Source organism: Anabas testudineus, chromosome 8, assembly GCF_900324465.2.
Source record: "Anabas testudineus chromosome 8, fAnaTes1.2, whole genome shotgun sequence".
Taxonomy (NCBI): domain Eukaryota; kingdom Metazoa; phylum Chordata; class Actinopteri; order Anabantiformes; family Anabantidae; genus Anabas; species Anabas testudineus.
Window position 1 is genome coordinate 21156677 of NC_046617.1, and position 25832 is coordinate 21182508.

The 25832-nt window shown below is 43.4% G+C and overlaps 3 protein-coding genes across 3 annotated transcripts; 1 reads left to right on the top strand and 2 right to left on the bottom strand.

Moving 5' to 3' along the window:
* Positions 1-399: 399 nt before the first annotated feature.
* On the bottom strand, positions 400-4913 carry LOC113154935 (cytosolic sulfotransferase 3-like). The gene is made up of 8 exons (XM_026349382.1): positions 4587-4913; positions 4240-4378; positions 4031-4159; positions 3705-3805; positions 2488-2614; positions 2296-2393; positions 2020-2194; positions 400-1951 (listed from the first exon to the last, which is right to left on the bottom strand). Exons 1-8 carry the CDS (start codon positions 4605-4607, stop codon positions 1839-1841), a joined length of 903 nt encoding a protein of 300 aa, XP_026205167.1. The 5' UTR covers positions 4608-4913; the 3' UTR covers positions 400-1838.
* Positions 4914-8646: 3733 nt separating this feature from the next.
* Positions 8647-18079, top strand: nr1d1 (nuclear receptor subfamily 1, group d, member 1). Its single transcript, XM_026348641.1, has 8 exons — positions 8647-8923; positions 13996-14316; positions 14487-14575; positions 14697-14841; positions 15187-15914; positions 16948-17133; positions 17220-17430; positions 17696-18079. Exons 1-8 carry the CDS (start codon positions 8887-8889, stop codon positions 17914-17916), a joined length of 1938 nt encoding a protein of 645 aa, XP_026204426.1. The 5' UTR covers positions 8647-8886; the 3' UTR covers positions 17917-18079.
* A 2082-nt stretch (positions 18080-20161) lies between these two features.
* Positions 20162-25652, bottom strand: si:dkey-225f5.4. Its single transcript, XM_026348995.1, has 9 exons — positions 25577-25652; positions 25100-25196; positions 24654-24777; positions 23938-24095; positions 23488-23630; positions 23228-23405; positions 21730-21869; positions 21306-21468; positions 20162-20478 (listed from the first exon to the last, which is right to left on the bottom strand). The coding sequence occupies exons 1-9, from the start codon at positions 25591-25593 to the stop codon at positions 20413-20415; spliced, it is 1086 nt and encodes a 361-aa protein (XP_026204780.1). The 5' UTR covers positions 25594-25652; the 3' UTR covers positions 20162-20412.
* Between the last annotated feature and the right edge of the window lie 180 nt (positions 25653-25832).

Here is a 25832-nt window from a genome sequence, read left to right on the forward strand (position 1 = left end):
CTACAAACGTTTCTTCAGTCAGTGTTGATTAGATTTATTTCACTTTATATCTGGTTAAAAAGTGGTTCAGATGAAGCGATAGTGATAAACATAGTTAAATGTTTATTACTTTTGTATTTTTGCTCTCGTAAAATGTTTATTACTTTTGTATTTTTGCACACCCTCTCATTCTTTTTGCACATTGCTGTTGTTCTTTTTGCACTGACCTGCTGTAGCAATTGAATTTCCCCAATGTGGGATCAATAAAGAATATCTTATCTTATCTTATCTTATAATATAACAGAGATATTAATAGACAATAGAGCTCAGAGTTCATTGTTACAGTGGATTTCAGTGCATTTTATTGTTAATTATAGTCATTGTCAACTCAATTATTGTTGACTGTTGGACCAAGGAGCAACAGGACATGTTTTAGACTTCATGAACCTCCATGATTACACCACAGGCTGGATGTTACTACACTATACACAATACACTGTGTAGTTTTAGCCAAGTGTTCCTCAGTATTAAGTAATCAGGAATAAACCCAAACACAGTGGACACTGTAAGTGAAACGATCCACTGCTCGTACTGTAAATGTTGTTGTTCAACTTTTGACCTTATTCTTTAAGTTTCCCGCTGTTCAGCAGATTCCATATCGTTTGCATATCATCATGTCCAGTTGCTCCTGATTCTACAGATAGAAGTTTTAGTTTATGTGTCATTAATCTTGTAAACTTGAGATGGAAAATATCTGTTTGTGTCGGATGTTTAGCACAGTCGTCCTGTATAAGAAGGTCCAAAGGTTGGTTCTCATTCAGGTCACACAACTGGGTCTCACTGTCTGCAGCTTCACGTCCAAGCACCGACATACATTTTCTAGTTACATATTAATTAAGAGCCAGACGAACAGATAAGGGAATACAGTACATGGTAAACATACTAACTCAGAACCTACAGTTTCCCACATCGAATTATTGTTATTATTGTTGAAACAGAAATATTTATACCAAGAACTAACAAGAGCTCAGTGGAGATGTTGCGTAGTTTGGCTGGAAATGATGTAAAGTGAACAAGACATAATTCAAAAAAGCTCAATTTAACAGTGCAACAAAGAAAAGCATTAATACAACTATAGGGAACAGAATAAAGGAGGTGGAGGAAAGTGTTACTGCTCTTCTGTAGCTCAAGAGACAAAGAAACTATTCTCATTTCAGCCTCGTTTTAGTTTCTGTTTTATCTGAAATGTTTCTAGTTAAACTCGCTGGAGAAATGGGACAGAAGCCACCCCCAGTGCATTACTTCTCATTTCATTAAGTTCGTCTAATCTCATTCACCCAGTCACACACCGATGACAGCAGAGCTGCAGAGTCTGACCCATAAAGAGTTTTAGGACACATGGACACAGGAGCAGCTGCGGATGTAACATCTGAGCCCACGATTGGTGGGTAACCGTTCGACCTCATGAGTCAGACAACGGAGAGTGAACACTGGACCCATGAAAAAGAAGCTCTGAGAGGATAAGACTGAGTTCATAGAGTCTGGTCAAAAAAAGCCACCGAAATTGATGGGAACTACTGGGAAGATGAAGGAGATCTCTTCTAAATCTCAAAAAGACAGATTGGTTTTACATTGACGAAATATGCACATAGATGAAGGCGTAACTGAAACACGTGTTCTCTAATTTTGTAATGTAGACAAAAAAGATTCCTGTGAATTTATGGTGGGAATTCAATATTTCCCTTCCGATTTTTGTCACGCTTCTTAACGTAATCTTTCTTAATGTAGATCAGCAGTAAAACAAACATTCAGCTGGATTCTCTCACAGCGATGCCTCGTTTCCAGTCGTTGTCCCATCTTCAAAGATCAGTGCGAAGCTGAAGAGTGGGGTCCTTCATCTTCTTCTTGTAGTCTTCATCAAACTCTTCATTCTGAGCCACAGTAAAATGGTTTTTCCAGTCACCAACACGGCCTACAGAGCCACACACATCAGTCAGTCAAGTCATTTTCTTTTTTTCTAGATGTTATTGCTTGTTCTACCTTTTCTCATGAAGGAACCCGTTTTGAAATCCATCCTTGCGTGTGTTGAATAGTTGGTCATGTTGTTCTTCTTCATCTTATCAAACTGCACTCCACCTGTGATTCGTTTCCTTTCGTCCTCTGAAGGAGACAAACCCAGAAAACTGCACAGTTTGTCTATTTCTCGTCCAGTGTCCTGGAAACACAGCGGTCAGATACCATCACTGCATTATCACCAGCTGGAGGACAGCTTCAGAAAAGTAACCCAACCAGGAAAAGAGACTGCAATACAGCTACCTCAACCAGATCTTCATAGAACATGTAATGGACATTTGGGGAAGTCTGTTTCTTCTTCCACCAGCCGTTCACGTGGTCATACCAGGACCCAGTCACCACTGAAGCCCCGGAACAAAACAATGTCAGTAATGTGGAGGAAACGGTGGAGCTCTGCTCCAGTGAAACGTCTCTGTGTGAGTTCTTCATACCTACCCTTTCCCTGCATGAATCTCTGAAAGTAGTTGTTCCAGTCTCCTGGATCTGGTTCAATCATGGCCATGGAGTCAAAGTGGAAATAAGACACCATGTTGTCTTTGGCATTGCGGGCCACATAGATTATCTACACAGGAAGGAGTCAAATCAAAAGAAAGTATCAGCTTCAATTTGATGCTATTTACACCTCGATACTCTAAACTAAATTTTAGGTGAGTTAAAGTTATAGAACATGTGACTGACAGGTGTTTATCCAGGTATGTCCTGTGAGATTGGTTGTTAACAGTACATAGCTCTCAATGTCTTCTGATGGGATTTACCTGTGAAGATTACATTTGTTGTTAAAAAGAATAAAACTGTACAAAAAAAAGAAAGAGGGAAAAACATTCAGGGGCACTGCTCAAAGATTGGCCACAAAATGTTATCCTGGAAAAAAAAGAAACGGCTGGTGTACTGAGCATCAGACACAGACCAAAAACAACAACAGCTGGTGAGCAGGGGGAAGGTTTCACCATCCACCATTCAAACAAGACTTCATGAGCAGAAATACAGAGAAGAAACACTAGATACAAACTCCTCTTCAGCAGAAAGAATCAGAAAGCAGGTTGGAGTTAACTACAGAGACGAGTCACAAAAGTTCTGGGACAAGGTTTAATGGACAGACAAGGACAAGATGAACCTGTGGAGGAGGAAAAGATCTGCTCGTGGTCCACGCACTCATCAGTGAAGCATGGTGGAGATAGGGTCATGGTCTGGGCTGCAGGGCTGCTTCTGGAACAGACTGACTGATCTTTTTTGGTTATTGAAATCATGATGGCAGCAACAGGATGGATTCAGAGGTGGACACAAACTTTTAGTCTGATAATTTAAAGACAAATGCAGCAAAACTACCTGGGCTGAGACAATGATCCACTCATCTGCTTAATGCAAACAAAGGATTTGAAATATTTAGTTTTATTGACTTTAGAACTACTTTTACCGTTTTTACAGTTTGGGTCTAATCAAAGTGCACTTCAAATAATGAAATCAAATAAAAGCTGAAACTCTGAACTTTGATCTTAAACCTAAACGTCTTCAGTTAACAACAAAAGTTCCAGTGCTTTTAAAGGGAACTGTATATTTATTGAAGCTGTAATTCACTGAGTGGGGTAAATAAATCATACTACATCAGTAAGCCTCTCACTGACATTGCCCTGATAACACATAGACTACTTTACCTTGCAGTTTTGTTCCCAAAAGGACTTTGGCACAAACTGAACTGGAAAATGAGTCTTAATGAGTCGAGGAGACGTAGGGAGCCTCTCCACCTGGTCTAATCCTGTGTGAAGACACATTAAAACCCTGATTTCACAGAGCGCTTCGTTTTTCATACCACAGTAAATATAATTCCTTATGAATGAAACAAATGACAGATATGTGAATTGCTAGATACAATGGCAGCTGGAAAACCGCCACATGGTATCCTGAGGACTAAATGTGGTGTTAAAATGTAGTTTGTGATGCTGTTTGTCAAATATAATATATGTTTCATGATCTGTTCAACCTGGAACAAACTTTGGGACAATGAGTTCCAAAAAAGGCACTCTTTCATAGATTGGGACTGAAGTCTGACGCTCTGGAGACGTCTGACCGAAATACAGCAGGTCAAGGATGTAGGAGACCCACGTGGTTCCTAAAAGAACGACAAGAGTTTGACATGATCCATCTGTTCATGTTCTAGAAAATCCATCCTGCTGACGTCTGTGGACCGACCTGCTTTGGGGTACGTTGCAATCAGTACATCATCTGGCCGGGCTTTAAAGTTCTGCACGTTCTCCCAGTTGTCTGTGAAGAAGTGAGTCATTGAGACTCCGCGGAAATCAAACAGCTCCGGTCGAGAAGGTAACTCCATCTTTAAAAACACAATCACACAGAATGGTCGTCGTCGTGTTGGAGGAAACAAACTGAAGCCATTTGAGAAAAAGGGAAGAAATGTAGTCAGAGAACTTCTACGGGTCATTTTAAATGAAGAGAGGTTCAACAGTCCAGATGTGTCCTGGTGTTTCACTGAAATCATCATTAGTCCATCTTAACTCAAACAGGTGAATATAAGAACAAACCTGATCCGGATCAAACGACATGCTGATTGTCTCTGGTCTTCTCGTCTCCTACTGTAATTTAACGGTCCTACGCTGCTCCCACTGTAACTGTTGGCTCGGTCCCACATGTGAAGTGAAAGTCCATCCCCTACCTCTTCTCACACACTGTCTGAACTTTGCTCAACTTTCTCCCAAACATGAAGAGCACCTAATATACAGTGATGTTATCCTGCACTGGAAGAAGAAGACACATTATATCTGGACATGTGTATGAAGATTTTTTGACATTGACAAATTAAAAAACTAAATCCACTGCATCCCAGAGAACTCCCCTTTCTGTTTGTGTCAAATGACTCTTGGCTCCATTTTGAATACAAAGAGTGAGTTGAGCTCTTACCCAGGACAACACCTGTAAATATTATAATATATATATATATATAAAACATATTATAAATATTAAACATTAGAAACACCTGCCTAAGACTGGCAGTTTAATGTGAACCCTATTGTTCAGCGACAGTAGAGGAGGCAGAGACTGTTCGGACACAATGCTAACATGGAGCTATCAGGTCCTGGATTTGCAGATGATGCCGTGAGTAGACACTGTTAAATGCTGGTTTTAGAAACACTGTAGGTTTTGTTCACAAATCTATTTTTTTAATCTGAGGAATCACCTCTGTCTCCTACATCCTGGACTTTCAGTATTTTGGGCAGATTTGTCCAAAGCATTCGAAGTTCAAGCCACAAATCACAAAGAATCACAAAGTCACAATCGCTCCAATTTATCACACTGTAAAAAATGTGTTGGCGCACTTTGCCTCCATAATCTCTTCATTATGATTCACTAGTGTTTACTGCCACAGTAAAAGTCTACAATCTGATTATTTGCCATAGAGTTTATTTGTATGTATGCATTGATATGGTGACAACTGCAATAAAAAAACACTTTACTGCAGTAGCCGCAGATACAGTGGAGCTTGAGCGTTTATGAATCCTTTTGATTTGTCTCCATTTCAGACCTGAAATGTGATTGTGGAGTTTTGTGCACTTCCTAAAACTAGAAAAAGGAAACACAATCAAACAAGTGAGACTCACCAGGCTTGACATGGCCACAGCAGAACCTCTGAAGAGTTTAGAGTCCACATGTCGTGCACAGATGGAGATGGAGAAGAGCAGGAGTGTAACAGTCTTTGAACAACAGTGGTGTCATGTCAGAGCTGCAGGAAGTCACTACTCTCCAAACAGAACATTACTGCCCGTCTACACTTTGTAAAGGGACACATAGAGAATCCAGAAGCTGCTGGAAGAAAGTTCTGTGGACTCAGGAGACCAAGGTAGAACTTTCTGTCTTGAATGAGACACAAACTCTCCATTCCAGCATAAGAACCTGGTCTCATCTGTGGGACATGGTGGTGGCAGGATAATGACCTGGACCAGGACAACTTGTTATCGCTGATGGAGCTGTGAATCTGACAGCTGCTCCTTTACAAATGTATTTTGAGCTGTGACCAGCAGAGTGCAGCAAAAAACAGTTTCACGGCAAGTTTGATTAAAAACATTTAATAATACATATTATTATATATTATTTCATGTAAATAAAAATATAATATAAACCCAAAGACACAACGTTTCTATTTTTGTGGTAATAATTGTAAAAGCTCAGGTTCACATGTGTTCTAAGTCACAGCCTCAGGACACATCTGCTGATGTCAGGACCTGAGGCAGGTGAGAAGGCTCCCTGATGGGAGACATGTTGCTATGGCAGCAGACGTTGACATCTTCCTTTGCTGTGTTATAATCACTACAACCACTAGAGGATGTCAAGGTATAAAAAATCAGGAACCAATCAGGTGCTGCACAGAGGGCAATGTCTCGTCTGTTGTCTGAGGTGAAGAAGCGCACACACACACACACACACACACACACACACACACACACACACACACACACACACACACACACACACACACACCTGTTTGGTGGATAACCACTCTGCCACACCTGTTTCCACTCATTCACGTTCACAGTTTGTATCGCAGCTTCTCTTTGTGCTTGTTCATAAAGACTCTCACTCTTCAGATCTACTCGTCTATTACGTTCTTTGGTCCTGGACTTGTTGTTTGCTCACCTGGATCAGGTCTTCATGTTTTCCCCTTCAGTTGTCTGACCTGAGTGAGAACTTACTGTACCTGAGAGACTTGGTTTCCCTTGGTTGTGTTGACTCACTTGCAGCCACACTGCTCTGTCATTATAGTCCTCTGGACACTCCTCACTCACTTCCTGAGTGTTCCTTCTGTTGCTCACTCATCTCTGTCTTGTTGCCTTAAATCCTGGGGAGGGTTATGATGGAGAATGTTTGCTTCATGCCAACGTTTGTCGTCTGTAGTAACTGTTTGTAGTCTGTTTTCATAAAGACGCTGTCCCTCAAACATCTACTCAGTGTCATTACATTTATGTCTAACCCAGGAAACATGGAGACAGATGCTCCTCCTGCCATCCCCTCTCTGGCCACTAGATGTCCGTGGTGTCTCCTGAACCACTTTAATTACCCAGCTCCTGTTAACTATGGAGCCGGCTTGTCTGTTGAGCTGTTAGATCCGTTTACCTGCTGTGTGTCAGTGTCAGTTTTGTCCATGTGTTTGAACAGCAGCAGTGGAGCAGGGAGGGCTAATGGGGATTTAGTTGTTTGTCATCACTGATTTTTTACTATTAAAAACAGTCAAAGTGCAAGTGAGACACCAAAACAGACTTATTATTATTATTATTATTAGTGACATAATGGAAAGCAGTCACTCTCATAATGAACATGACATTTAATGCCATGGTTACTCTCAGCTGTGACTCTGAGTGTTCGCCTGCCTCCAGTGTCAAAAGTAACTCATCCAGTTTCTCCAGTGACACGACTTCAGCATTTTGTCTGTGACCCGTGACTGTGAGGTCTTATCACCCCGACCTGTATCTGTCATTATATTTATGAAAGACTTAGAGCTGCCGCTCATCTCCAACAGGACACAGAAATAAACTGTGGCCTCGTGTCGTCTGTTGTCAGACTGGAAAGAAGCCGTGTTCTTCTTCCTGTTAACTTTGTGTCTTCTCTCTCCTGTAGTTGTGTTTCCTCCTCTCTATCTCCCTCTCTCTGTTCTCCTCTGCAGGTATCCTCCTCCTCGGAGTCCAGTTACTGGTTCTACCAACCTGTCCAGTGGTTTTACTGCCTGCTGTTGTTGTTTGTTGCCTGCTGTTCTTTTCTCTCTCCTATTTTCACTCACCCCAACCGGTCGAGGCAGATGGCCTATATAACTGTAAACTATAACTGTATATAGTTATATTCTGTAAGGTCTTAAACCTCAAATGGTGTAAAGTGCCTTGAGATGACTTCTGTTAGTGTGATGGTCTGGTGAGAAGGAAAGTCAGACAGGAAACCGTTTCTGTGATCTCTCTTCTAAATTTACTTCAGTTTTTCAAGAACCTTGGACCTTGATAATTGTCACATTCCAAATGAACTTTTCCACGTCCAAAATTCCAGTTAGTACCTAACAGTGAGAAGGTTCGAACTGGAAACCTACAATTTTAATAAAAATGAATTTGACTGTTTTAAGGGATTAATAAAGTCTGATTATTGGACTAAATTCAAATGTATTTATCAGATTCCAAAAGGAACAGTTGCAGTATTGTGCAGTTAGTACAATATTTGCCTGTAAAAAGGGGTGAAGTAGTGGAAATGAAATGTTCTTAGTTACTGTACAACACCATCTGTACAAAGTCCCTGAAATGACTTGATGACTTGATGCTTTATTTCTAAAGCACCAAACAAACTGAAGCTTCAGTGAGTTCGATCATTTCCATAACCAGATGCTGCAGGTCTCAGGTGTTTATGATTAAACCTGTTTCTGGATCGCAGATTACACCGTTTTTATCAATTAAACTCACATAACTTCCGGTCTCGGTTAGAACTACACTTCCCACAATCCCCCTCTCAGTCAGAGAGCAGTGGCAGCTCCACGTGCCTGTGTACTACAGAGAGGAGGGGCGGGAAACTGTGTCACTGGGGCACGAGGCTCTCCCCGCGGTCACATGGTCCCGTTTTCTGCCGCGTGCGGGAACCGCGGCCCCCGCACGTTCACATCGTCGTCACCAACCCGCAGGGCGCGCGCCCCGTTTGAAAGAAAATACCGAGAGGGAGCCGCGCGTGCAGCAGATGAGCGGCTCCTCGCGCTGCTCACGGACGTCAGTAGAACAGTAGAGTGATGGAGTAGAGTCCGCGCGCGGAGACTATCCGGAACTTTACCGCAGCAACTGGTGCGTGAATCTGCGGGGTCTCAGGATGACGACACCCGCCACAGACACAAACAACAACACAGGTAAACAACACGCCCCCGCACACCTGTCCTCTACCTGACCCTGTTGGGTCGGTTCGGGAGAGTGTGTTAGTGTTAGTGCTGGATGGGGGGGTGGGGGGGGTTAATTCTGATTCTGATTCTAACTCTGATTCTGATTCTAACTCTGATTCTAACTCTGATTCTGATTCTGATTCTAACTCTGATTCTGATTCTGATTCTAACTCTGATTCTGATTCTGATTCTAACTCTGATTCTGATTCTGATTCTAACTCTGATTCTGATTCTGATTCTAACTCTGATTCTAACTCTGATTCTGATTCTAACTCTGATTCTAACTCTGATTCTGATTCTGATTCTAACTCTGATTCTGATTCTGATTCTAACTCTGATTCTGATTCTGATTCTAACTCTGATTCTGATTCTGATTCTAACTCTGATTCTGATTCTGATTCTAACTCTGAGTCTGATTCTGATTCTAACTCTGATTCTGATTCTGATTCTAACTCTGAGTCTGATTCTGATTCTAACTCTGATTCTGATTCTGATTCTAACTCTGAGTCTGATTCTGATTCTAACTCTGATTCTGATTCTGATTCTAACTCTGATTCTGATTCTAACTCTGATTCTGATTCTAACTCTGATTCTGATTCTAACTCTGAGTCTGATTCTGATTCTGATTCTGATTCTAACTCTGATTCTGATTCTGATTCTGACTCTGATTCTAACTCTGATTCTAACTCTGATTCTGATTCTAACTCTGATTCTGATTCTGGCTTCGTTTCTACCTGCAGCAGTTGAATGTCTGGGTTATTGGACTCTGGCGGTACCGGTACCTAAACGTTGTGTTCAGTTCTGACCCACTCTCACACGGAACAATCCGTCAATTCTAGTCTAAAACCACATTAAACGGACCCGGTCCTCACCGGATCCCGGTTCTCCGCTCTGTTAGTGCGTGTTCATGTGTTAGTTCTGATTCTCCCGGTGGTTCGGTGGGTTTCGGTTCTGGCTTCTGGTTTCGGCACATGTCTGAGTCTGAGGCCGATCAGCACGGGGACAGTCACCGTGATTCCGCCTGTGTTTCGGGAACTGGGTCATGATGACAGCGTCGTTCGGTGTCAGGTGGAACAACCGGGACGTGTGTGTGTGCGCGCGCGCGTTCCCTCCCTCCACTACAGCTGCTTTTACCGGTTCACATGGACCCGCGAACTGGGCCATGTGCGCTTTGTTTTCACTGAGCTCCGCGGCCCTGATTGGCTGCTGCTCAGAGTGAGCTCATTGCATAATCCTCCCCCTCTCCTCCCCGTCTCCTCCCCCTCTCCTCCCCCTCTCCTCCCCGTCTCCTCCCTGTCTCCTCCCCCTCTCCTCCCCGTCTCCTCCCTGTCTCCTCCCCGTCTCCTCCCTGTCTCCTCCCCGTCTCCTCCCTGTCTCCTTCCCCTCTCCTCCCTGTCTCCTCCCCCTCTCCTCCCTGTCTCCTCCCTGTCTCCTCCCCCTCTCCTCCCCCTCTCCTCCCCCTCTCCTCCCCGTCTCCTCCCTGTCTCCTCCCCCTCTCCTCCCCGTCTCCTCCCCGTCTCTATTCTAATTTCTGGTCCTCTACTTCTACTGTAGTACTGTACAGTGGTAAATATAAAAACATGTAGTACACGTAGTACTACACCTGTGTGTACATGGACCAGGTGAGATCGTAGGATTGAACGTGTGGTTCAGACATGTTCTCATCAGCTGTGTGACAGAAATCAAACAGTAAAAACTGGGTTTGTGAAGAACAGAGACACGTGTCTCACGTTGATTACTGGTCGTTGGTGGTTTTGATGAATCACTGTGATCGTTGATGATGTTTTTTCCGTCACCTCTTTAAATCGGATCTCTTCCTCCTCTCGGTGCCTGTTTTGCCATGTGCAGCCGTGATGGGATGTTTCCTCACCCCTCCCTCACCCGTCCTGGGTCAGAAACCAATCGGCTTCTTTTATTTTCCTCTGGTCGACATGTTGGCCTTGTATCTTCTGGTCCCCCCCCCCCCCCCCCCCCCCCCCCCCCCCCCCCCCGTGCTTCCTCTGCTGGCTCCACAGGTGGTTTTTGGATTCGTTGACGTTTCCTTGTCAAAGTGAAGCTTTAAAAGTTTTCAACACACAGTCACAGGGCTCTAAATACTACAGTACCCATGAGCCTCAGCGGCGGTTCAGAGATCAATCCAGTTAGAGGAGCAGGGAAATTAAAAACGCTCCTGGTCCCTGAAACTTCCTGGACTGACCCACAACCACAGACAGGAACAGAATGTGAAGCTCTGTGATTGGCTGTCAGTTTGAAATGCATGCTGGGAGTGTGGTTTTAATGTTCACACATTCCTTCACTGCTTCACGTTTGGACGCCTGTTTGAGGTTTATACTGGTTAATCAGTATAAGCCAGGAGGCTGGGGACAGGTTCAGATGGTCTGCAGTGGGGGTTCTGTACAAAGACAGAGCTGGTCCTGGTGCTGGTCCTGGTGCTGGTCCTGGTCCTGGTGCTGGTCCTGGTGCTGGTCCTGGTCCTGGTGCTGGTCCTGGTGCTGGTCCTGGTCCTGCAGTGTCCCACATCCATATGGATGGTGACTGAACTCACTAAAACACTGAGTCTGATTAGTTGAACAGGTTTATCAGCATGTTTTAAATGAACGAACTAACAGGAACATTCAGTTTGTCACATGTCAGTCCTGCACCCCCCCCACCCCGACCCCCTTCTCCAGGAAACACCATGGACAGCTCCGCACGCTGTTTACGTACAGAGTCTACAAACAGCTGAGTCTTAGGTTGTGTGTGTGGTTTGTTAAATACATAACACACTCACAACAAATGTTCCTCTGTGTGGTTATTTTTCATCACATGGTTGTTCTGTGTGTGTGTGTGTGTGTGTGTGTGTGTGTGTGTGTGTGTGTGCTGGTAATGAATGGTAGGAACGTGAGAGCGGAGGCGGAGGGAGGGGGAGGTGTGTGGGTGTAGGCGGGCCGGTCTCGGGCCGGTCTCGTTGTGGAGCCGGCTGTGTGGAGGAGGCACGTGGCTCAGGGGCGTGACTACTGAGGACACACGAGCCTCCCACCGAGTCGCATCAGGGAGGGGGGGGTGAAACAAACCGGTTGAACTTTTTACTAAAGAGACAAGTTTAAAAAAGACTCTTCTGATGTTTACTGTGCAGCTGTACTCGCTGTACTAGTACTGCAGTGATATTTCAGTACGATCGTAGTACTGTGTGTACTCAAACCACGATATAACCATGGTTATATCACATCTCTCACATCTCTTGAAACAGAAATACTTTTTTGATGTTGTTTCTTCTTGACTTAGATTTTGTTTGCTTGCCTTGTTCCTCACTTGTAAGTCGCTTTGGATAAAAGCGTCTGCTGAATGACTAAATGTAAATGTAAACCCAAACACACAGTTTGGATGAAAGACGCGAAGTGTGTTCTCCTCGTTTGTGTCATGGTGACCCAGTTAGACAGCTGGCACGAGGCCTCTCTGGGTCTTATGTGTTAGACGCTGTTATGTAACGGCACTAATGGATCGGACTCAGGACGGCTCTCTGTGTTTACATCCTCTGTCCTCATTCTCAGTCTGACAACGAGCTCAGTAAAGTCTGTTAATAAAAACCTCACAACATCATAAAACCTCATAAACTGAGTTGATAAGAAGATTTCAGACGATGATATGGGCCAATTCTGGTCCTCTGCTCAGAAATCAGCTGGTTTTATTTGTTCACAAACAGCTGTAGTCACATGGTCACACTGTTTAACCCTCAAAAGGTCAAACAGAGAGATGCCGACTCTGTTCTTTCAGTACAAGTGTGTCTTCTAATGCTGATCATTTGTCTTAACAGTAGAATTAGTTCATCAGAAAAAGAACAGCAGCTGTTTCATCTTCGTAATGATCTAAAAACAGCAGAAACCGGTGTTTGTGCACACACGTGACGTGACGTTGGTGTCACATTCAGCGTTTCTCTGCATTGAATATAAATGAATATAAAATAATATAAAATTACTGGAGCCTCAACAAGTTGTTCCTGTAGCTGTGGATCAGAGCCGAGCAACGTCCACGGAACAGTTTCAGCTCAGACAGATTCTCCGGACGTCTGGCAGGATACTGTCGGGGCTGTGTTCGTTGATATTTGTGACACATTTTTAAAGATCTGTGTGTGGCCCTGGAGCTGAGAGCGTACGTACGTCAGAGAGGCAGCTGGATTCATGCTGATGTGTTACCTAGATTAAGCTCATGAATAAGACATCAGAACGACAGGAGCGATGATTAAAAGATCCTGAAGTGCACGTGATGCTCGGACCATCTGAACCATCATGTGTCAGTTTACCATGTTTTCCCTGTTTATACCTCTGCTCATGTTTCTGTGTGTGTGAAGCGAAGCTGCAGCGAGTTCATCACCCCACAGTCATACAGCCAAAAATCAGGCGTCACGTGCAGCTCTGACACGTGGGGGAGTGAAGAGCTGCAGCAGCATGAAAACTGTTAAACCCACAGAGGCGGCAGTCAGCTAGGTGGTAGAGCGGTCGTCTGTAAACCCCAGGGTTGCTGGGTCGAGTCCTGGTTCCTCCTGCCTACATGTTGAGGTGTCTTTGACAAGACACCGACACCCCCAGTATCATTTTCCATCTTATTCCAGGAGTTTGTCACCGTCTGCTAGACAAGTTGAAACAGTCGTGTCCTGGTGAACGTGTGAACAGGTTTTTTCTTGCAGTAATCATTCCTCATTTACAGTGTATATCAAGTTTACTATGTGTGATCTGTGATTTTTTATTATTTATTTTTATGTTCAACTGGATCAAGATCCAACTTGCACCAGATACAGTTGGCAGAAAGTATGATCATAGTTCTCCCGCTGCTGTCTTAGGTTCAGGTTTTACTGAAGACGGCAGCAACATTAGGCATCAAATACAACCAAGCAGCAGTGCTGACTAACCCTAAGACACATGAACCTGTTTATTAAGTTGATTTAATGGTTTTAATCCTCAGTATTATTATTATTCTTACTTTAACCCTCCCAGCTCCAACTCTGCACTGCGTCACCCACTGATCTATCGCTGACCTCCTCTCCTCTCCTCTCCTCTTCTCTGCAGGAGGTGTTATCTCCTATGTGGGTTCAGGTGGTGGCTCTCCGACCCGGACCAGTCCAGTATCCATGTACAGTGAGAACTCCAACTCTCAGCCCAGCTTCACCTCCTCGTCTCTACCTGCGTCCTTCCTCAGCAGCAGCAGCAGCAGCAGCAGCAGCAGCAGCAGCAGCAGCAGCAGCAGCAGCAGCAGCAGCTCCAGTTCTGGCTTTGCAGGAGAAGATGGTTCCTCCTCGGCCTCCTCCTCTGCAGGAGGTTCACCACGAGGTAGAGATGATGGAGGATCTCTGAGGGCGTCGCCCAGCAAGTCTGTGGCCAGTCTGACCAGTAAGAACCCGACCGCACCTCCAGACCAGTTTTTATGCAATTAAAAGAGGAACATATCTGTGGTATTTAATTCAAACCCCTGTTGAATCACTGAATCGTGACCTCTACATGAATATGAGGCATGAGCTTAGTGTTTGTAGCTGCACTGACACCAAGTCACTGTGTTTCAGAGCTGAATGGGATGGTGCTGCTGTGTAAGGTTTGCGGTGACACAGCCTCAGGTTTCCACTACGGAGTTCACGCCTGTGAAGGCTGCAAGGTGAGATCTCACAAATACACCCTCCTATCCAACCAAATGTCTAGCCATGTTTTTTTAATTTTGCCGATCTTAATATCATTCTAAAGAGACCTTCCGTCTTTTGCCATGTCTCCTCCCACAGGGTTTCTTCCGCCGCAGCATCCAGCAGAACATCCAGTACAAGAAGTGTCTGAAGAACGAGGGCTGCACCATCATGAGGATCAACAGGAACCGCTGCCAGCAGTGTCGCTTCAAGAAGTGCCTGTCTGTGGGCATGAGCCGAGACGGTCAGCACTCACCTGTCTCATCTGTACACGCCTGTCAATGTGATAATATACAGAAATATATCAGTGTCTGCCGAGATCACTAAAGTGCATGTACCTGAAAACCTGTCAGCAGAAGAAGGAGAGACGAGGCTCTCATTACAGAACTGTCTCCGTTTGCAGTAGTTTTCCTCTGGTCAGTGAACATTTCAGGAGCTTCTTGTAGAGACAGCAGAGCTCAGGCAGAACTGCTTCACAGAACTGGCCAGCTTCCATGTATTTGTCTTGTGATGAATGTTTTGGATGTGTGATCTGTGATAATGTCTTTGACACCTCTTCCTCATCGTCTTCCTCCTCTTCCGTCCACAGCGGTTCGTTTCGGTCGGATCCCAAAGCGTGAGAAACAGAGGATGTTGGCGGAGATGCAGAGCGCCATGAACAACATGGTCAACAACCAGCTGCAGAACGACTTCCAGCTTGCCAGCATCTCTTCCTCCTGCTCTTCATTATCATCATCATCTTCTTCTTCTTCGTCCTCTTCTCCGTGCCCAGGGTTGACCATTGCCCCACAACCCCAGCCCTCAGCCGTACCACTCCTCCCTTCCTCCCCCTCCCCTCCTGCTCCAGCGTCGTCTTCCTCACCCCCACCACTTCCGCCTCCTCCTTTCTGCCAGAGCCCCTCCCCCTCCCTTTCCTCCTCCCCTCCTCCCAGCCCCGGGGTGGACTCCACCATCACCGCTGTTGCTCACGCTCATCGCGAGACTTTTGTGTACGCTCATGACAAGCTAACCAATCCCCACGCATCACCTCGGCAAAACAACCACACCCACCACAGCGGTGGGGAGGCGGAGCTCTGGGGACCCAACCGTTGCCCCAGTGGTTACCATGCCAATGGCTTCAACACCATCTATCACCATAACAACAATCTGGAGACAGGACGCTTCGTACCAGACAACAGCAGCAACATCACACCTCGTCACAATGGCAACAGGAGGAGGATCCTGCACAACAGCAATCTGAGCGGAGGAGACGGGCTCAGTGATCATGTGACCCCGGGCCAGAACTGTCCAGCAAAGAACCGCACGGGGATCGTGCTGGTAAGAGTCGACCCTTTGTTACTATTACTCAGCTGTCAATTAATCAGTAATCAGTCACTAATGGTACGTTGGTCAGTTTCAGTGTTTTCATCAAGAGATACTGAAAAAAACAGCAGGTACAATAATACTCTGTTACAAGTACTATACAAGTATTACAAGTACTGTGTTCCACAATGCGCATAAGGAAATGTGAATGAGTATCGAAAGTAGAAGTACTTCACCGTGTAACAGCCCCTCACATTTATCTGGTGATACTTTCGAGGTTCCCCTGTGCTGTGATTGGAACCACTGCACCAAACTAGAACCTGTCAGTCACAGAGGAACAGAGAGTTTGGATATTTTTACTACATTTAGCTGATAAAACATAAATACAGCACGTTACCATACGCAGGACTTTGATGCAAGACTTAATGTTTTATTCAATTAAATTCAGTTTTATTTATAAAGCACCAAAACAGAAGTCATCTCATGGCACTTTACAGTGTTTAAGGTTTAAGACCTTACAAATAGAACTGTAACAACCCCACTGAGCAGCACCAGGAGACAGTGGAGAGGAAAAACTCCCTTTAGAGGAAGAAACCTCAGCAGAACCAGGCTCAGGGTGGGCGGCCATAAAAACACTGGACAAGTTGGTAGGACCAGTAACTGGACTCTGGAGATATACTGTACAGCTCCAAGGAGCAAGAGGATACCTGCAGAGGAGAACAGTATTGACAGTACTTAGTACGTCTTGCTGCATGCGTCCTGCAGAAGGTGACTGCAGCTGTTCCGTGGTTCCGTGCTTCTTAAAATGTGAAACTCAGCGGCTTGTAGACACACAGACCTCACATTGCTCCTTGTTCACGATTGGCTAGGATCCCTCGTTGGTCCACAGTGCAGACTACATTGTTGGAGAGTGACCACAGATGAGCTGTGTGGTTTACAGAAAACAGCTCCTAGTTTATCACAGCTTCTCTCATGAGCTGTGATGGGACGAGCACTCACCGGGGAGGGCTTTGGTTACCTGATTGATGGAGCTCTGTTCTCTCTGCAGGCCTGTCCAATGAACATGAAGCCCCATGCCGACCCCTTAAAGACACCGCAGGAGATCTGGGAGGATTTCTCCCTGTCCTTCACCCCGGCCGTCAGAGAGGTGGTGGAGTTCGCCAAACATATCCCAGGATTCGGTGCTCTGTCCCAGAACGACCAGGTAGCCTTGCTGAAGGCCGGCACCTTTGAGGTACAGTGGCTTCTCAGAGATGTTTAAACCTTCAGAGAAACTGCAGCGAACTGGCTTCAACGCAGCTTTCTTCCGTCTCTCTGCAGGTGCTGATGGTGCGTTTTGCGACGTTGTTCAATATGAAGGAACAGACGGTGACCTTCGTCTCTGGCGCCACCTACAGCCTTGTGGAGCTGCAAGCGATGGGGATGAGCGAGCTACTGGGAGCCATGTTCGACTTCAGCCATAAACTGGCTGCACTGGAGCTAAATGCAGATGAACTGGGACTGTTCACTGCTGTAGTGCTGGTGTCTGCAGGTGAGGATGGAGGAGACATGATGGGAAAAGTGTTGATGGAGTAAATAGCTCAAGTCCCCATTTAGCCAGTTTCAGTCCAGATCACCTGATGTGTTCTCGCTCTGCCTGTTTTATAATACTTAAGTATAGTACATTATAGTTCAAAATACACACTTACTAAAAGTAACTGATATAAAGTAGACCGTATATTTCCAGTGAGCTAATATCAGCCGATATATGTTTGTTGTGACTTCCTAACAGTGTTCCTCATGTTCTTCTCCCTCAGATCGGTCCGGTATCGAGAACGTGGGGTCAGTAGAACAGCTGCAAGAGAACCTGATCCGAGCTCTGCGCTCGCTGGTCAATAAGTCGTCTGTTGCCGCTGACGGCGACCAACACAACGTGGACTCGCCGCGTTTCACCAAGCTGCTGCTGAAGCTCGCCGACCTGCGGACGCTCAACAACATGCACTCTGAAAAGTTGCTGTCTTTCCGCATTGATGCGTAATGTGATGACATCATCACTGTGCTTCTTGTGGTTGCCAGCGACGACAAACATGACCTCAATGATGTCAACCTGCTACGTCATCATCACCACCACAGAGGGCTGATGATGTGATCACCACCAACGACAAAAAAAAAAAAAAGAGAGAGAGAACTCACCGCCAAAATAAGAGTCTCATGCTGACTTAAAGGAGCAGTTCGACATTTCAAGAAGCACCACGGTTTGATTTTACCCAAAACTTTTTAAGAATCGTTGACTTTGGGTAAAAGAGAAGACAGGATTTCTAAAAAATATCAGCTCAAATGGTTTCAGGTGGAACAGGAAATCCAGAACTCCCAAATAACTTGTCAACTCAAGATATATGGAAAGAGAAACAATAAAGTTTTTGAAGAGGACAACAAGGACCTCATTATAAAAATAATACAATTTTAAGAAGACATATTCTCACATTATTCCAACTTTATTCTTGGAATATCAGGAGAATAAAGGCAGCATAATCAAGAATACATTTAAAATAATCTGACTTTATTCTTACAATTTTCTATGTTTGATTATATTCTTGAAAAATTTTGCAAATTTTTTGAATGACGTGGCTCTAAAACACCGCTGTATTTGTCAGCGTCTTTATGCGGATGACGAGAATATTGTCTTGTTTTTTATTGTGAAGAGGGAAACTTCTGTGGTCAGAGTCCAGGTTCCCTCTGCCTCGAACCGCACGACACCAGCCAGAAGAGAGATGACATGAAGTGCAGAAGGTCGGGAGATGGCAGCAGATGTTCTGTATAAAAGCTGTAAATACTCATAAATACAAATATCCAGTTATACTTGAACTGTTTGGAGAACTGTGTTCCACAGATATATTATTACTGTACATCTATATTTTTTGTTAATATGAATATAAATATATGCCTGTGAACATATTATGTCTGTAAAGGTTTGAAACAGGGTTGAGTATGAAATGCATCTAATGAAAGTGAGATATGTATTTTAATCTGTGTTTAATGTTGTAAGAACATTATACATATATATAAAAATATACACTGAAGAATCCTGACTCAGACTCTCAGCTTCATTTGTCCTTTTGTGGCGTAGTTGGTTTATTTTTTAAATTTTTCTTATCAGAGTTTCTGTAGCTTTTATCCACATTCATTTACTGAGAGCGAATTGATCGCTGGTTACAGCTGTGCAACAAAACCACGACGTCTCATGAAGGGTTTGAGTTTGGCTTGGAACCTTTACTTAACATCATACCTTCTTCTTCTTTACTGCCACCTATCCAATTAAGTCAGTTGTGCACAGTTAAAGTTGAAGTTCTTAAGTCATAAATTTATTGATTATTATATCACAGTTTTGTCAGGACGTCCCAGCTGCATACGACAGTAACATCTACAAACACAATTAAGCCTTTAACGTGACATGGAGCCATAAATGGATTCATGTTGAGCCACTGTGATCTCAGGTAAAACAGCTGATTACGCTGTGTGGAGCACAGAGCAGTACTGACTGAACGCAGGCTGGAAGTTATTATATAAGAAACCTGCAAACTGGGGCACAGCGCATGTCTCTGCCTGCTGCTTCCTGATTGGTTTCTGAGGTGTAGCAGTAGCTGACCAATCAGCAAACAGAGAGGGTACTGACGTGCAAAGGCAGTGGACCAGTCAGAAAGCAGAGTGGGAAGTTGGTTATGAGGCTCTAGCTTGACCCACTTTTCATCTGTGTGAGTTGGTTTGATCAGCCCGTTATCCCTTAAATGTGGAAATCATTTTCACTGCCGTTATATTCTATATTATTATATTCCAGTTATTTTATTCAGTCAGTGGACTGAATCGTTTAACAGCATTTATACTAGGAATTACTAATTTACTTACATTTTTTATTTAATTTACTTAATTCTCTAGCATTAAAACTAGAGAATTAAGCTTAGTTCAGAAGGTATCAGATATATATAGAGTACATGTGTAGGTACACATGTAGGTTTTTTTTTTTTATTATTCTATTCAAGGTATTGAGCTTGTTATTAGCATTTTATTTAAACTGAACCTCTTGGAGTTTAGACTGGGGGTGTGTTTGAAATTAAATCAGTGACCTTGGTATTAAATTCCAAGGTGATGCAACAATGTCTTGTTTTGTTTGACCATAGTCAAAGGAGTCAGATCACATATTTCAGACTGTGAATATTTTTGCATTTATTTGCATGTAAACTAACTTCAATTCGAAGTGATACTGAAGATACAACAGATTATTTATTACTCCATGTATAGAGTTTATTCACACTTTGATAAACACTGATATGACACAAATACTGAGGATAGAACGACGACAGTAGAAATAAAGAACAGACGGACAAGCACACATTCCATATCAGAACAGGACAAATAAATGTAATTTTCAGACAGTGTCAAAAAACATGTGACACATGTACAGATGTCAAGAGGACAAAAATGGGATGATAAAAAGTGTGGAGGGACAGAGAAGAACAAACACGAAAGACGTCGTCTGTCAGATGAGTGAACTGCTGCAGAGAAAAACCAACCAGTCCGTCAGACTGAGATCAGTTTTATGAGGCTGAAAAGAAACAGAGAGAGAAACTGATTCATTGACTTTTAGAATCAAACCAACATCTGAAAAGAGATTAAATTGAATATTGTTTTTATTACACAGATATGTTTCTTTGATATGTTTCCAATTTTGCGACAATACATTTCTTTTGACTGAAATTTTGCACCTGCTTTAGTTTTAGTCACTTGAATTTCATTCATTAAATTACAAGAATGTTTTAATATTAATATTTTCATCTTCAGAGCTTTTGGGGCTGCAGCTGTCTCCATCTTTGTTGTGTACAGTTACCATGATTACAGGTGTTTGTTCGTCCCTCTGCTCTGATTCTTGCACATCTGGACTAAAACCGTGTTCGAAGCTAAATGATCAATAACATTAACACAGTCGGATTCAAAGAGGATTTCCACTCGACTGTCGACGTGAATCCTGGAACAGATTCTTTACACAGAAACAACTGTTCTGACTAAAAGCGACATTAACCTCATATTAAAGTAAAATGTATCCCAGCTCTTTGTTGTCTTTTCTTCTCAGTGAATTTTAGATTCATTCAGTTCATAAATCCGTTTCCTCCTTGGAGTGGTGATGTCTGATGACAGAGACACAACCTTACTGAACGTTAACAGTGGAGCAGATATTCCAGAGTCTACAGATGCTGCAGGTTGTTTTTCTTCATTAAGGAAAACTGAAACGTGTTTAAAGTTTCCTTATTATTTGGGGTTTTTTTTTTGCGTTTCTTAAATTAAGAACATTTTCCATGTGATGAGATGAACAGCTGACAGGACAAAGATCTTAAGCTGACCTGTGTTAGTGTGTGTGAGACTGTGGCGTCTTACCTTCAGTCCAGATGTGTCCAGAGGTTGTCCGTCTCTTCGTACTGAGAGCAGTCGAACTTGTCCGTTGACCGGGTATCCGTCCTCCACCTCCAGGTGACACACCAACAACGCAGACTTCAGGTAGACCAGCAGACGCTGAGCAGGACGCCAGTCGATGGCAAAACTGGAAACAAACACAGAAGAGTCTATGAAGTGGTGCTGCTGACAACTACATGGAAACAAAGTCAAACCTAAATAAATGTGAATGACAACGTCAGCAGCTCATACATATAACATGAAGTCAGTCTCAGCAGTGTCAGCTCCTCAAGACAGGCGAGTATTGATTATTGATCAGAGAAATTTTTGTCAGAGGTCTCGCTGATCATCACTGACTGAGAGAAGCAGGTTTCTCTCTTTAAACAAACTGAATACCATGATGGTTCACCTGGATCTCAGGGACTGGATCTCACCCAGCAGCTCAGCCTGACCCACGTAACACTGCATCACCTCCAGCAGGGCGGCGCTCAGCTCGGTGCGTCTGCCCGACATACAGTCCTCCACCAACCCAGCTGTCCCCTCATTCACCTGCAGACAGACACAAGCGCTATGAGTGGGTGCTCAACCAAACATTGGAGGAAATTTAAACTGAATTTGAAACAAATGTCAATGAATGTTTACATCTGCTGCTGTTAAAAGAATCATTTCATACTATTTATCAGTCTGTGCCATTAAACCACTGCAGAAGAATTCAATTCAATTCAATTCAATTTTGTTTGCAGAGCGCTTTTTACAATTGACGTTGTCACAAAGCAGCTTTACACAACCAAAGAACAGTACATGAACAATGAATGTGTAAGAATCATAATAATCAGATTGTCCCTGATGAGCAAGCCGAGGGCGACGGTGGCAAGAAAAACTCCCTGAGAAGGCAACAGGAAGAAACCTTGAGAGGAACCAGACTCAACAGGGAACCCATCCTCATATGGGTGATTACATGCTGTGTAGGCAGCAGGCAGTCCAGTGTAACAGTTAAAGTCTTTAAGTTAATGTGGAGTCCAGTTAGTTATTACAGGCAGACTTGTTCCATTCCTGGACTATTGAGCGTTGAGACGAGAGCTCCGAGAAACAGCTTGAAGAAGCAGAAGAAGTAGCTGCAATGTCAAACCTGAAAATCTGGAGGACATGATGGAAGTGTGTAATTTCTCTTAGTTTCAGGTATTAACAGACCAGAAGTAACAGGAGCCACTGATGCAGGTATCAGTTTGCTGCTATTTATTAACGACCTGACTGGATTTACTTTAATATGAAAGTGACTGATGTTTAGAATTTAGTTATGTAGCTGAATTCCAAACATTAGTCAGCGACAGAAAAGAAACTTCGACTGTCAAGGCTGAAACTAATTTTTAAGATTCTCCACACTTACTGTTTACTGCGCAGATCAGATCTGTTTTGTTCATGATGATTGTTTTCAGCATCTCTAATAAGTCCCAAAATGACAGGCTATTGATTGATATTATTGATCCAACATCTGAACCAATCAGCTTTTATATCAGGTGAGAGCCAGATGTTTTTATGGTGTTGCTCACCGTGCTCTGAGGTCACCAAATGTAACTACGGCGCTTTTCTCCAAAACCTGCAGTCGACTTGACCTCTTGAGATCATCATTGTCTGATGAGGCTAGAAACATACCTGTTGCTCTGTGTGGTGATCAGGTGGAAGTTACAGTATCCTCGTGGCTCCACACTATTTGTTCTGGTGCAGTTTCTCATCTTTTCAGTGATGTTTAAGTCACATGATATATGAACATGATCATCGTCTCATCAATGTGCTCATCAATCTGACTGTTTGCCAAAAATCGTACTGAGCCAGGATCAAGTCAGACAGAAATTACACTGATCAATTCTGATCCTAGACCTGTCTCTGCAACAAGTCCCACATGTTACCTGCAGTGTGAAGCAGTCGTCGTGGTTCCAGCCGACTGACAGTTTCAGTGGCTCGAGCTCATTAGACGACAAATTAGAGGATGGGCGTGGCCTGAGCTCCACACACAGCTCTGACTGGTTGAAGGACAGCAGGTTGATCTGCATGACGTCCCGTACTGCAGAGATGTACACCTGCAGCCTGACAGGTGAACAGGAAGCCGAGTTAGTGACTAATCACATGACCTGGGAGAGGGTGGGTCACACGACCTTATGACACTCACTCATCTCTGAATTGTTGCCAGTTGTTAAGCTGACCGAGTATGATCTCTGACTCCGTCCTCAACTTATTCAGCTCACAATCACATAACTGCAATGCATTCTGGGCCTTCCGCAGAGACTCTTCCAGATGTTCACTCTGCTGTTTCTGAAGGAGACAAAAAAACAAGGATAATGACTGATTGCTCTAAAAGAACAGTAAAAACCTACTTTCAATTTTGTGTAACTTATATTTAGGAAAACAAAACACATCTACACTAGAACCTGAATGAAGTGGACTCCAGAAATAGTTAAAAGCTCACTGTCAGACCACACAGGACCAGGAGTAGACCAAAAACCACAAGGACTCATCAAATCTGGACTAGATTAACAAAACGATTTTATAGTAAAAATGCTAAATATTTGCTATTTTATCTATACTTTATCATCACATATGTGACTTGTGTGTGTGAGACCTGGTTGTGTAGCTGTTGAACCAGCTGTGTGAGTTTGTGTCGTTTGTTGTGGATCTGTTGGACTCTGTCCTGCAGAGATTTGAGGAGAATCTCTGTCTCCTCCACCCCTGACCTGCTCTCCACCTTCAGAGCCTTCCACCTGCTGCGAGCCCCTCCCTCTGTGTACACATACACATACACACACACACACACACACACACACACACACATATAATGATAAAAATAAATATTGGATGAGATTGTATGTGCAGACACTCCACATAAAACAGTTAGTCCTCTTCTGTCAGTAGTCTGTTGTTAAACTGATCTTTAAATTAGTTTCTCAAAAGAAAAGTTATTAATGAATTCAAATAAAATGGATTTACATTCTCCATCTAAAAGAAGTGTACACAATGGTTTGAACTAAATTCAAACTGCAGTGAAAAAAGCAGACTGTTTGGAGGAAGTTCAATCATTCTCAGTATTTCTACAGCCCTCTGTATTTGCTGTATGCACTTTATACACTGTAATAGCATGTGTGCTCTGTATACAGTGTACACAATGTGTATAGTATGTTGTACATATTGTAATGCAGTGTGTACTATGGGTACTCTGTATGAAGGGTGCGTACGTATTGTATTTTGCCGTGTTGTGGAAAACCAGTAAAGTAGTTTCTTGTTGCTGTGCTGTGTACTGTGTATTGTGTATTGTGAGTACTGTGAGTACTCTGAACATACCAGGTTGAGGGGGGCAGGGCTGAGTCATCAGTTGCCGGGGAGACTCCAGACCTTCTAATAGAGACATCATAGAGTCCAGAACAGACAGCTGACGCCACAAAACTTTCTGGACACGACGACTGTCCTACACAGTAACAATTTCAACATTTCAAATCATTTTTGACACAAATATAACTAAAGATGCAAAGATTCATAATAGTTCATCTGCTCATCACAACATACGTTACACTGCTTATAATGTTTGCTGCTGTTTATAGAGTATTTATTGCATGTGAAATTAATGAAAACTGGCTGCTACTGATAAAGCAAACACCTGCTGCAGCTATTGTTAAGAAACCTGATCCTCTGAGTGGAGGGCACAAAGTCAAATTCATTCAAGACAAAATGGTCTGGATTAGACAGCAGTAAAATATTTAATCCACTGAAATACGAAGAGTGAAACCGACCATGAGATAGAGGACCATCCTGGCTACTTCAGAACAGTCCGGCTGATCTGAGTCTCCACAGGGATCCAAGAGAGACGGATCACAGCGCTGCAACACACTGGTACAAACAAACCCAACCTAAATGAGCTGGTGTGGAGTGAGAGTAAATATGACATAATTCTGTTTGCTTTCGTGTTATTCTCCGTCACTACTCCCAAGCCTCAGGAACTCCCGTGTACTGTACTATTCATCCCCCGGTTCCTTATTTCTGACAGAACACGGTTTATTTAGCATCAGCTGAGAACAACAACAGTTAGCTGTAGTGTGGCTAACGTTAGCTCACTAACATTTACACACAAATTATTGTGCTTCTGATCTTTTCAGTTAACCGAGTTAGACAAATTGTGAACGTCAGGTATGAACGTTTAAGATAAAAGATAATTTCTTTAACTACAGTAAACAATAACTGTTAATACATTAGTTTTTAAAGAAACGTACCTTCGAACGTCCGCCATTGTTATTTTCAAATCTCCGCGGTAACACGAGTCGTCCGATTGGCCAGTGATCGATGACGTAATAGCTCGTCCAGCCAATCATGAATTACCTTTCAAAAAACTTTATAAACGACGTGACACAGATGAAGCGACAGCGCCGCCTGGTGGTGGTTCAAAAACCGTAAATACAAAAACAAGGCGCAAAGAAAAAGGAAAAAACATTCATGTTTATACATTAATGTTTATACATTAATATTTAT